The sequence below is a fragment of the Polypterus senegalus genome, chromosome 5, assembly GCF_016835505.1.
Source record: "Polypterus senegalus isolate Bchr_013 chromosome 5, ASM1683550v1, whole genome shotgun sequence".
NCBI lineage: Eukaryota > Metazoa > Chordata > Cladistia > Polypteriformes > Polypteridae > Polypterus > Polypterus senegalus.
This window is the reverse complement of record NC_053158.1, coordinates 35,200,812-35,214,143: the sequence shown is the minus strand read 5'-3', so window position 1 is coordinate 35,214,143 and position 13,332 is coordinate 35,200,812. Positions and strand designations below refer to the sequence as shown.

Here is a 13,332-nt window from a genome sequence, read left to right as displayed (position 1 = left end):
GTGAAGTGTTCCCCAAAGACATGTTTATGTGTTTATGATGAATTTCTTTTTTCACAGTATATTTTACCCATCCATCCTCTTCTGCTTATCCAGAGTCAGATCGTAGGGGGTAGCAGCTTAAGCAGAGAGGCCCAGACTTCCCTCTCCCCGGCCACTTCTTCCAGCTGTTCCGGGAGAACCCATGCGTTCCCAGGCCAGCCGGGAGACATAGTCCCTCCAGCGTGTCCTGGGTCTTCCCGGGGCCTCCTCCCGTTGGACGTGCCCGAACACCTCACCAGGGAGGTGTCCAGGAGGCATCCTGATCAGATGCCCGAGCCACCTCATCTGACTCCTCTCGATGCAGAGGAGCAGTGGCTCTACTCTGAGCCCCTCCCGGATGACTGAGCTTCTCACCCTATCTTTAAGGGAAAGCCCAGACACCCTGCGGAGGAAACTCATTTCAGCCGCTTGTATTCGCGATCTCGCTCTTTCGTCACTACTCATAGCTCATGACCATAGGTGAGGATAGGAGCGTAGATCGACTGGTAAATTGAGAGCTTTGCCTTACGGCTCAGCTCCTTTTTCACCACGATAGGCCGATGCAGAGCCCGCATCACTGCAGATGCCGCGCCGATCCGCCTGTCATCTCACGTCCATTCTTCCCTCACTCGTGAACAAGACCCGAGATACTTGAACTCCTCCACTTGGGGCAGGATCTCTCCCCAACCCTGAGAGGGCACTCCACCCTTTTCCGCTGAGGACCATGCTCTCGGATTTGGAGGTGCTGATTCTCACCCCAGCCGCTTCACACTCAGCTGCGAACCGATCCAGAGAGAGCTGAAGATCACGGCCTGATGAAGCAAACAGGACAACATCATCTGCAAAAGCAGTGACCCAATCCTGAGTCCACCAAACCGACCCCTTCAACACCCTGGTTGCGCCTAGAAATTCTGTCCATAAAAGTTATGAACAGAATGGTGACAAAGGGCAGCCCTGGCGGAGTCCAACTCTCACTGGAAACGGGCTGACTTACTGCCGCAATGCGGACCAAGCTCTGACACCGTTGTACAGAGACCAACAGCTCTTATCAGGGGTCCGTACCCCATACTCCGAGCACCCCCACAGGATTCCCCGAGGGACACGGTCGAATGCCTTTCCAAGTCCACAAAACACATGTAGACCGGTGGGCAAACTCCCATGCACCCTCCAGGACTCTGCTAAGGGTGAAGAGCTGGTCCACTGTTCCGCACCAGGACTAAAACCACACTGTTCCTCCTGAATCCGAGGTTCACTATCCGACGGACCCTCCTCTCCAGAACCCCAATAGACTTTTCCAGGGAGGCTGAGGAGTGTGATCCCTCTATAGTTGGAACACACCCTCCGTCCCCTTTTAAAGAGGGGACCACCACCCCGGTCTGCCAATCCAGAGGCACTGTCCTCGATGTCCATGCGATGTTGCAGAGACGGTCAACCAAGACAGTCCTACAACATCCAGAGCCTTAAGGAACTCCGGCGATCTCATCCACCCCGGGCCCTGCCACCAAGGAGTTTTTGACCACCTCGGTGACTTCAGTCCCAGAGATGGGAGAGCCCACCTCAGAGTCCCCAGGCTCTGCTTCCTCATTGGAAGGCATGTTAGTGGGATTGAGGAGGTCTTCAAGTACTCCTCCCACACCCACAACGTCCCGAAGTCGAGGTCAGCAGCGCACCATCCCCACCATATATGGTGTTGACACTGCACTGCTTCCCTCCTGAGACGCCGGACGGTGGACCAGAATCTCCTGAAGCCGTCCAAAGTCGCTCTCCATGGCCTCCAAACTCCTCCCATGCCCGAAGTTTTGCCTCAGCAACAACCAAGCCGTTCCGCTTGGCCTGCCGGTACCTATCAGCTGCCTCCAGAGACCCACAGGACAAAAAGTCCTATAGGACTCCTTCTTCAGCTTGACGGCATCCTCACCGCGGTGTCCACCAACGGGTTCGGGATTGCCGCCACGACAGGCACCACCACCTTGCGGCCACAGCTCCGTCAGCCGCCTCAACAATAGAGGCACGGAACATGGCCCATTCGACTCAATGTCCCCACCTCCCTCGGGACGGGTTGAAGTTCTGCCGGAGGTGGGAGTTGAAGCTACTTCTGACAGGGGACTCTGCCAGCCGCTCCCAGCAGACCCTCACAACACGCTTGGGCCTACCAGGTCTGACCGCATCTTCCCCACCATCAAGCCAACTCACCACCAGGTGGTGATCAGTTGACAGCTCCGCCCCTCTCTTCACCCGAAAGTGTCCAAGACATATGGCCGCAAGTCCACACACACCACAAAGTCGATCATCGACCTGAGGCCTAGGGTGTCCTGGTGCCAAGTGCACATATGAACACCCTTATGCTTGAACATGGTGTTCGTTATGGACAATCCATGACGAGCACAGAAGTCCAATAACAAAACACCGCCGGGTTCAGATCGGGGCCATTCCTCCCAATCACGCCTTCCAGGTCTCACTGTCATTGCCCACGGAGCATTGAAGTCTCCCAGCAAAACGAGGGAATCCCCAGAAGGTATGCCCTCTAGCAACCCTCCAGAGACTCCAAAAGGGTGGATACTCCAAACTGCTGTTGCGATACGCACAAACAACAGTCAGGACCCTTCCCCACCCAAGGCGGAGGGAGGCCACCCTCTGCCCACCGGGTAAACCCCAATGCACAGGCTCCAAGTCGGGGCAATAAGTATGCCCACACCTGCTCGGCGCCTCACCGGGGTCAACTCCAGAGTGGTAGAGAGTCCAGCCCCTCTCAAGGAGATTGGTTCCAGAGTCCAAGCTGTGCGCCGAGGTGAGTCCACTATATCTAGCCGAACCTCTCACCTCGCACACTAGCTCAGGCTCCTTCCCTTCAGAGAGGTGACATTCCACGCCCCAAGAGCCAGTTTCTGTAGCCGAGGATCAGACCGCCAAGGTCCCCGCCGCCACCACCCAACTCACACTGCACCCAACCTCCTTGGCCCCTACCATAGGTGGTGAGCCCATGGGGAGGAGGACCCACGCTACCTCTTCGGCTGTGCCCGCCGAGCCCCATGGGTGCAGGCCTGGCCACCAGGCGCCATCGAGCCCCACCTCCAGGCCTGGCTCCAGAGGGGGCCCGTGACCGTCCGGCAAGGGAAAACGTCGTCCAAGTTTTTTCTTCATTGGAGGTTTGTTGAACCGCTCTTTGTCTCATCCCTCACCTAGGACCAGTTTGCCTTGGTGGTTCTACCAGGCATAAAGCCCCAGACAACATAGCTCCTAGGATCATTGGGACACGCAAACCCCTCCACCATGATAAGGTGACGGTTCAAGGAGGGGGTATATTTTACATTTTTGTTTATTGTGCTTAGTTTATAAGTGAAGTCATACTTAAGTTTATAATTCAGTTGTCAGTTCAGTGTATATGATGGCCAGTTTTAGTATATTGTATAATTATTCTTGTACAAAAATATATCAGACATCCTTAGCAGTGATGTACCATATAAAGAGTATAAGATGTTGCAATAGTTAAATTAAAGCATTTTGTCTGATAATATATATGGAGGATAAAAAGTTTTCCACAATTCAACTTTTAGGATGCCGTTGGCAATTTAAGCTTAACACCTGGACTGTTCAGCCATTTTAGAGACAGTTGGTTTGTGCTGGAAAAAAAAAATACATACAGATTCTTGTAGTTCTACTGGGTGGCTTAATTCTTACCTGAGGAATGGCTGAAATACATGCAAACGTTATATAGTGACCTTGTTTTTCATTAGGCCCATCCATCCATCCATTATCCAACCCGCTATATCCTAACTACAGGGTCACAGCGGTCTGCTGGTGCCAGTCCCAGCCAACACAGGGCGCAAGGCAGGAAACAAACTCCGGGCAGGGCGCCAGTCCACCGCAGGGCACACTCACACACACACACACACCAAGCACACACTAGGGACAATTTAGAATCGCCAATGCTGTTACGACACAGAAAAGGTGATTTATATTGCAAACATCAAGGTATTTTCTTTTTTTCTGCTTTCACAAACATTTTTTATATTGGCTAATGACATTGTATTTGCATTTGTCACCTATCATGTGGTAATGAGTTGAATTTGCTGTAAATTTATAGTTTAGTTTTTAAAATTTCTTGTAATTTTAATAAAAAACGATCATTTGTTTTCTGTTCCTAACAACTACATACAAAATACTGTAGAGATGTTTTCTGTGCAAGATTGTCAAGATTGAGTATTTTATTTTTTTTATTGCAGCATTATTTTTGCAAGTTTCCTGTTGTTTTTTTTAGTTTTGGGGTCATTAAATTGAGTTCTGACTATGGTTTAATTTTTATGGCTTTTCAGAAATTATTAATACAGTATTTCTCTTCCTCCTCAATGCCATTTTATCTTGCCTTGCTACAGCTTTTGCTAACTGTTTCCAAGCTGTTGCTAGAGACATCTGGGGTAATGGGTTTTGAAGAGCGGCTCTTGGGTTCACTTCCTTTTTCAAGTTTGTGGATCCCTGAAAATTCATTTTGATTTTTTTTTTCCTAGCTTTTTGACTTCGGGCTAGATTTTGTTTTGTGCTTCGACATTAGGTTCTCATTGATTTTCTGGTTAAAGACTTGCTTTTGTTTCTACTCCCAGTCCTTCTCAGTCTTTTTGTGGCTTATCAGCTGACAAACAATGCACTGGTCCGAGACCACCTTTTTCCAAGAAGGGAGCCAGAGCTGGTGCTAGCTAGCAAGTGAAGAACCAACGATGAGATGTGAATCTAGTCTATACCAAAACACACTCACTTACTGGTGACAATACTGAGTTATTTCTCAAGCAGTAAGAATTTTTGGACTGTAGGAGGAAAAAAATCTGTACAAATGAAGAGTGTGTAAAGACCACAAAGGTGCCAACTCAGTAAGAAATGAACCTCACTCCAGTTTCTGTCAGACTGCAACTAAATGATGCCTTTTGAAAAAACTAAAGCATAAATGTTATTAATATTATCCACTTACTTGTTCCAAGGCATTTTTAGGTTCTGCACCTGTGCGAGATTTTTTAGATAATTCTCATGTAGCAGTGTATTTTTTACTGTTTATTAGAAAGTGATATGACTGTAATTCAGCAGCCAAAGGTTGCATATAAATTTACTCTAATGATAGCATCCATAGTTTTAAACACCAACACTGTCAGGGTTGACATCTGGCACCTAACCAGATGGATGCAACTGCAAGCTATATGATTATAAAAATTACAGTATACCATAAGTCCTCACGTGAATATAAAATACAGCTGAAGCTATGAAGTCGCTCAGTCCAGTGCACCTGGTTTCGTCAGTTAATCATAACCTGCTACTCCAGTTTTGCACACTTGATTTATACTCATTGAGATTATTGACAATGTTGACATACGGAGGAAGATTTACGGAGTTTCAGCTTATTTTTATCAGAGCGAAGAATTTTTCCATGTTTACCTTTCAATTCTTCATTTCTACCTTAGGGCAGTACGATGGTAAATCTAAACCTTTACCAGAATACCATGCAAAAATTGCAGGATTTGATGAACGGGTAAGCATTCTTTTTGATGACTGTGATTTGTTATTCAGAGTAAACTTGAATTTCTACTTTGTAGAAAGTGACAATTTCATGAAAGCAAAAGTTGGAGTACAAATGCATCTAGTCTGTTTTAATGTGAGATAGCTTTTTTATCAATTCAAAGCACATCATTAGTTTAAAACCATTGAAAATATGGTAATGAAGAAGATATACAAAACAAACACATTTCACTTGAGTTTGCTTATATTAAATGAACAGGCCATACGCTAATGAACACAATTTATCATTTTCAATAAAATGTATAATTGTAGTGTAGTTCATTTAATGTAAACTTATCTGGGCAACAAGTCAGAATCTATTATGCCTGGGGTTCTGCAGCTGCTAGGCTTAATGGTAAAACAGAACAAAGTTCATAAAAAAGAGGAAGCATGTGGTGTCTTGCAGGTAAAAGTGATGAGCTCTATACGAAGACCCAAACGGCTGATCATCCAAGGCAATGATGAGCGAGAATACCCCTTCCTGGTCAAGGGAGGTGAAGACCTGCGACAGGACCAACGCATTGAGCAGCTCTTTGGTGTCATGAACATCATTCTTTCACGAGATGCTGCATGCAGTCAGCGAAACCTTCAACTGAAAACCTACCATGTGATCCCCATGACAACCAGGTACAAAGCTTGGTGCAAATCCACTTAAGTGGAACTTTCCAACAGCCCCAAGTGCCAGCCCAGATTTTTTGTGTGACTGGTACCTGAAATGTATTAATAATTTTCCAAATTCTGAGCCTGCTCTTTCTTTAAGTAGTAGGCTAATTTCAAGGGTAAGCTTGACTGTGTTTGCATTTCAGACATTTACGAAACTGACAAAATAAAGGAAACACCTTTGTAAACTGCCTAAGTACAGGTAGGACTTAAAGTCACCAAAAGCACTTTAATTGATTGTATGGTATGTGACACTAGTCTTACAGGCAGAAATTGTATACAGGGCTGTGGTGGTCATAGTGAAAATGCAGAATCCTTTGAATTCAGTTCATTTTACTCTTATACTGTCTATGGTACTCTTCACTATGAACGGATTTACAACACTGCCACAGATTTGCGAATATAATTTTGTGACAATGTGGCAAAAAACCCAACAATGGACAGAACTTGCAAAGGAACAGGTAAAGCACAATTCATCAAAGTCTGCCTTTATAAAGCCAGTGCCAGGTCAGCACACGGCTCCAAGTGGGTAGCTCTTGGAAATTGAAATCAACTTAGAAGCCAGTCATTGTCATCTCTAAATACGTGCTCTCTTCTAATTCTTCCATTTGCATTGTCTTCTAACAGCGCTAAAACCGATATGGCAGTTGGGATAGTTTGGTCTTTCCATGAACCATTATATTGTTACAGAATGATTATAATAAAGTGAATTAAAGTGACTGCCTGAGACCAGAAATTTTGCAACAGACTGTTATTTTCTTTTGGTCTAACAAGAAAGAGACAGCCAGTTGCAGAGTCCTTGAGACTCGGTGAAAAGTGTAGGCGCGGCATTAAGTATTATTATCTTTAGTGGCCATTTCCATTTATTATACTGAAATTTACATTAAAACAAAATCCATTAAAAATGATATAGTATGAATGTTTATCTGGGCACACTAAAAGTATTTGTTATTCTGAAAATGTCATTATTGTGTTATTTGCTATAACTGAATTTGACCTGTGTGTATATATATATATATATATATATATATATATATATATATATATATATATATATATATATATATATAGAGAGAGATATATACAGTATATAGTATACATATTCCTTTATACTTTCAACTGTCATATCAGTGCTGCATCAACACCATTATTAAACATTTTGCACTTGTATCCACATTTGGCCCTACATAAAGATGATTGTCCCACTGACTTTTTGCCACCTCAGGCTATGTGCCTTCCTAAGGTGTCCTCTTTGAAAGTCACCTCAATCACTTTCTTAGGCCATGATAGCCAACTTAATGAACATTTCTTATACATGAGCGTAGGCTTGATGAGAAGTTAACTACGTGATTAGTCGATGATCACGCCTTTATAAAAGCTCCTACAATTAACCTACACTCAAATTAGTATCCCTTATTACTCAGGCCTTTCCTTTATTTTTCTTTTCCTATTACATTCAGTCCTTAAAAAGTGAATTAAAGGACTGTCATAATACTTTAGCCTTTTTTTTTTTTAAACTGAAATATATTTGTAGTTATTCTTCAAGAAGACACATAATTCATTTTTTCTATCAAAAACAATTACTTTAATTAAATTGATCTCTTAGTGGAAAACATTAATATGGATTAGTAGTTTATTTATTTGTTTTGTACAGTACACACAGTTGTCCTGCTCCTTTGTCTCAAACATCATAGCAAATGTTGTCTATCCTTTTTGTCACCCTTCTGTTTACAATTTTTTTTTTCTTGAACCCTGCTCTTTTGGTGACTCTTACAATCATTACCATATTTGCCTTGCTGTTTGATAGTGTAGAGTGAGGAACCCAACATTCAGTGCACTGGCGGAGCAGTTAAACACCAGCACATTTCTCTGATCTTCCATTGTGAAGCTCTCTAAATGACACATGGCTCTGTTCTGTTAAACAATTTCTTAGTCTTTTTAAGTGAAAGCAGTGATTTTCATTTTGAATCTGCACTGTGATTGTTCCTGCTTATTCTTTCAGAATTGGGCTAATTGAATGGCTGGAGAACACTTGTACTCTGAAGGAATTCCTTTTGAACAAGATGTCAGAAGATGAAGCCAAGAAGTAAGAACATTTTCCATATTGTCCAAAAGCTTGAATGATAAATAAGAAAACTTGCTGATCAGTTTTATGGAAGTAAAAATTGCTGAATAATACATGGAGAGCAATGAAATCCAGTAAACAGTCAGTTGCATGGATTCTGACTTGGTTGACACTGACACACATAAGCACAAATACAAACATACAGTCCAAGGACAACAGTAATCCTTTTTTTTCCCAAGCACACTTTGACATCTTGATTAGATTGTTGCAGACGGCTGCTAAAGTCAAAATGTTAGGTTCATGTATCTCACAGCTTGTGGATAAATTGAGTTATGAAATCAGGTAGGCCAAATCTTAAATGACCCAAGTCACTTACCAGATGATGACTGACTTAACAGATGGTCAAAGGTGAGACAGATTTCAGACAGGGATAGTGGACTGAATATATCATGGGGAGGTTGAAACCAGTGAATTTAGAAGCAGTGCACTTCACTCTCTACCCACTCCCTAATCTCTGTTGCTACACCAAATTCATTTTCACTCCAGTAGCTGATTTAGTTTTTACATTCTCTGAAAATATGGATGTTTCCCAGAGGTGTACCCTTACACAACCTTTTCTACAGCTCTGAGGAATGTTTGGGTGCAAAGTTGCCTGATTGCTTGTTTTTCTGTCTTAACAAGTGTACTAAATTATACATTTGACTTAATTGCAAAAATATAGAGCTTACTTTTTGTGAATATATGGCTTTTTTCATTTTTGGAAGTAGAGTGTTGCTGTTTGCCATTGTGTTATCTGCATTATTTTGCCTTCTTTTATTGTGTTCAATTTATACAGACCCCTTGAGATATATGATGCATGGCTTTCTAAGGTCGCTTCAAAGGAGCAGGGGGCACGCCGCTATGAAGTCATGTACAAGTAAGTGTTTGCTGCTAGACAGTAAAACTTTCATCAACATTTAGAATATTGTCTCTCACTTGTAGTAGGTCTACATGCTACTTCACTTTCGTATAGTGTCTTTTCATCAGAAAGTTAACCTTGGCCACAAGTACAGGTATATGTAATCTATTTTTCTGCACTGTTTATTTACAGTATGTAATTATGTATCAGGCTTATCTCTAATGATTGGGTACCCATAAGGAGAATTGTTCGGTTACATTACCCAGTATGCACTATTTACTATTAGGCAATACAATTGTCAGTTCATGCATAATAGGATGAAATATTTATGCATTGTAGAAAATTAGTGGCATTTTTGTTCAGGTAAAGACATTTAATTCATTCATTCATTCATAAAGCTGAACCGATGTTCATATTTTGGCTTTGATATCATTTGACTTTGGTTTAGTTTCAGACCTCAGCACTGATTTTAAAATGATTCTGATGAAGTAGCTGTGAAGTCCCAGTTGCAATGGGAATGGTGGTTGGGGTTGTTTCACCAATCATGTCAAGGAAATTTGTGGGAAGTCCCCATGATGTTTGGATCACATTTAGCATGTAGTTCATGAAGTGTACAAAATGGATGTTTTTCCTTAATTGTAATAGTGAGAATTTAGAGATAATTAGGGTGGAGGATTGAGAGAAAAGCTTACGTTTCATAGTATCAAAATTCCAGAAATACTGCTACCGTAGTTCTTTCAATTTTGGGTTTTTCTGTACTCTTCCAGCACTGGAATACTGTGCAACTCTACTAACTTCTTACATCTTGACTTGCAACCAATTTAATTGACTGTCGGCAAGAAACTTACTTCAATTTTTAGCAAATAATGTTTTCTATCCATCCATCTATTCTGATTCCACCTAACCTACTAGAATGTAACCTGTCAGCAATCAGGCACAAGGCAAAAATCGAGACCAGATACAAAAAAGACAAAAGTATTGTAATTGAGATGAAAAAAAAAACATTTTGCCACTTTGAAAAAAGCTTGTGACAGAGCAAGTACAAGAAAATGTTTAGGCTTCCTGTAAGGAGAGTCTGATGGTTGCAGCTCAGCGTAAGGACTGATTTGATCTCCATATCACTTTAATTAACGCGCTTTGCACACAACTATCAGTGATTGTGTGTTTTGCAGAAGGTGTCATTTTCTGCTTGTGCTGTCTTCAGACAATTTACACTTTGCATACCATTACAAACATAAATAGTGGTTTTTTTTTTTAAACATAATATTCAAAATTGTACAAATTGTTTAACTTGATAGTGGTACTGGTTTATCCTAAAGTGCCACCTCTAGGGCTCTTGTCTAATCTACATCTTGATCTTGGTTATTTGCTAAATAGTGAATAACTAGCAACCAGAGCACAAATAACTTTCACGATGGACATAAGACAAGCTAATCGGGTCACTTTCATTGTCAGTTTTTAAAGCATTTTTAATAATTGCTCCCCAGGATGTCGGTTATTGTGCAGTCCCTACTTTGAGAACATTTTGTAATTTGGTGTTAGATTTACTGACTTGCTTCTTTTTGTATTACTAGAATATGTTTACAATTTGTTTGCACCTCTATACATCTTACAAGGAACATTGTAAAGTACTGTATGTATTTGTTTATTTGTGTTTGACCAATCACCACTGTAAATGATTGTACATTCATACATACATGCAGGCTATTTCTAATATAAATAAAGCATAGCACTGCTCATCTGGTCAACCCTGTGACTTCTAGCGATGCCCTGAACCGTGCTGTCCAGCTCACTCGGCTGATGCAAAGCTTATCCACAAACCAGAATGCAGTGGAAATGTCATCATTTAATACTCAATGTAAAACATGAGGGTAGACACTAAGTACAGTATGTGAGATGAAAGAACACTCTGACACCCTCTAAAAGGCTTCAGCGGTTCATTCGGAACGTTTTCACTATTTTGAGTCTGTGAGGTTTTTGTGTTTTTTTTCTTTTCTGTGTTTGATTATTTTATAAATTCTCAACAAAAAGCTATGAAACTCCTCGTCTTATTTATAACCTTTTGTCCTTTTCTTGTAATTTTGTCCTTTTTTTCCAGTTGAACCATTCACCCTTTATTTATTGTTCGTCATTTAATTTTCTTCTAGTGGCAAAACTTAATAATTGTAAATATTCAAAATGAACTGAATATTTTAAAGCTATTAAAAGGGAATTTGTGCCTTTTATTTATAGCAGCTATACCTACAGGTAAGGGTCTTAAGAGGCAGAGAGTGGTGAAGATTCCTTTCCCTGTCATTATTTTTTTGCAGGTTGTCTTTAATATATAGAAGATGTCTTATAAGCTGAGATGTTATCACTTTTGTTGATTTGCTTCTTTAGTTAGTAGCTGGTGAGCAACATGACTTAGTCTTTGATGAAGGAAGTATCAATTCAGTGTTTTCCCTGTTTTCATCTCCGTTGTCTTTTCCTCGTTTCTTTTGCAGAAGGGCAAACAGAACGGAGACCATCACTAGTTTCCAACGCTTAGAACATCTTGTTTCCGGAGATCTTCTCCGGTATGTAACCTTTCGTATTTCAGATTCAAGCATGAGATTACTTTGTCAAAAAGCCAGCCTTGTATAAACAGAAACTGATTACAAATACTTTTTACTTCTAACATCTTCTGCTGATAGAATTTGTTTTGTGCTCAAATTTAGATTTGACTTCAATAAGAAAAATATCAATCAAAGCAAAATCAGCAGTAAAATTAGGGAACAACAAAACGTACATTGTGTCCACTCCCCTTACCACCATATAAAATAGGTTTGCTAAAGATTAAAAGTTGTAGAGTCCTGAGTAGATCAGGGAGAGAAGCCCTGCAGTCACAGTGAGCCCAAAACCAATGAGAAGAAAGAGGAAAATGGAACACTTGGAGATTTAGATTACGATCACGATATGGACCACTGGCCAAAAAGTCCCCCACTATGCCAACAGCAGCTTGTTGGAGCCAGATGATCCATTAAAAAATCAAGACTATATTAAAGAAAGAGGATTTCCTGAACTTTACACAGAGAGAGAGTCAAGAGATTTCCTGCGAGAGGCTAGATAAATTTTGTTGCAGTGGTGCCCAGATAAAATAAACTTTGCTGGATAAAAGTAAGGGTAAGAGTATAGGAGAAAAAATATATGCAACAAAGGAGAATATTAGCTGAAAGAAATTAGAAACATCAGTCCAAAAAAGAAGAAGCTGGAAGAAGATCCTAAACCATATGAAGTAAGTTGCCAGGGATATGTCAGGGACTTAAATAAAGCATAAAGCTTATGAGGGGTGAGGTACAAATTTAAGCTGAAAATTAGGATAGTTTGAGGTATAAAGGATGCAGATATGTTCTGAGATGTAGTTTTTTCCACTAGAAGGGTGGAAAAGAAGGAAGGTCATGTTCCCAGACTAAAAATATACATACTGTCGAGATCTAGAAGAGACTTTACGTAGGCCTGCATGGGGGGATGCCACTGGCATAAAGCCTGGAGATAACAAGCAGGACAAGTTGTAAAGGAGATGGAAAAGACCTGCAGGAGCATTAGGACCCCATTTACATTAGGGATTGATCTGAGGTGAAGGAGGAACAGATAACCTAAACCTTAGTAATTGGAATGTTCTGAGTCTGTAGTTATTAAAAATGTCATTAAGTGTCTTGATACATTTACCAGCCCATAGCTGAAAAGAGATGGACTTGCCGACTATATAAAGAGCAGGTTTCTGGTTGTGCCAGACTGTGTAAACGCCAAGATGTTTCTCAACTGTCTGGCACATGTAGAGAGCATGTAGGACTGAAGGGCTTAAAGTAGGGGGTTGTAACGTTAATTTCAAATAGTGAAGGTAAGGAATAAGATGACCTAGGCCTAGGGGAGTCAATGATGGTTTCAGTAGGGAGCTAAGATGGTGGGTTTGCAGGGTTGGCTTACTCCAGCTCCATTTTGTTTGAACAACCAATGATACCACTCAACTGTAGGTCTAGAAGGTACAACCCCCTCCCCAGACCTATCAAGAATCAAACTTAATGGAGTGCCTCTTACCATTCCAAACAAAGGCAGAGAGAAGAGGCTGAACTTCTGACCAGTATTTTATGGTGGTAGAGAATGTGCTAATAGAATTGAAGTCTCACTTAGTGAA

The 13,332-nt window shown here is 41.4% G+C and overlaps 1 protein-coding gene across 1 annotated transcript in view; it reads left to right on the top strand.

The window, feature by feature from the left end:
* The window catches only part of prkdc (protein kinase, DNA-activated, catalytic subunit), a 263,584-nt gene that overhangs the window by 221,331 nt on the left and 28,921 nt on the right, over nucleotides 1-13,332 (top strand). Inside the window, exons 78-82 of the mRNA XM_039754497.1 lie at nucleotides 5,463-5,530; nucleotides 5,963-6,183; nucleotides 8,219-8,302; nucleotides 9,117-9,197; nucleotides 11,663-11,734. Coding sequence (XP_039610431.1) covers nucleotides 5,463-5,530; nucleotides 5,963-6,183; nucleotides 8,219-8,302; nucleotides 9,117-9,197; nucleotides 11,663-11,734 — 526 coding nt within the window. The remainder of the gene's footprint in view (nucleotides 1-5,462; nucleotides 5,531-5,962; nucleotides 6,184-8,218; nucleotides 8,303-9,116; nucleotides 9,198-11,662; nucleotides 11,735-13,332) is intronic.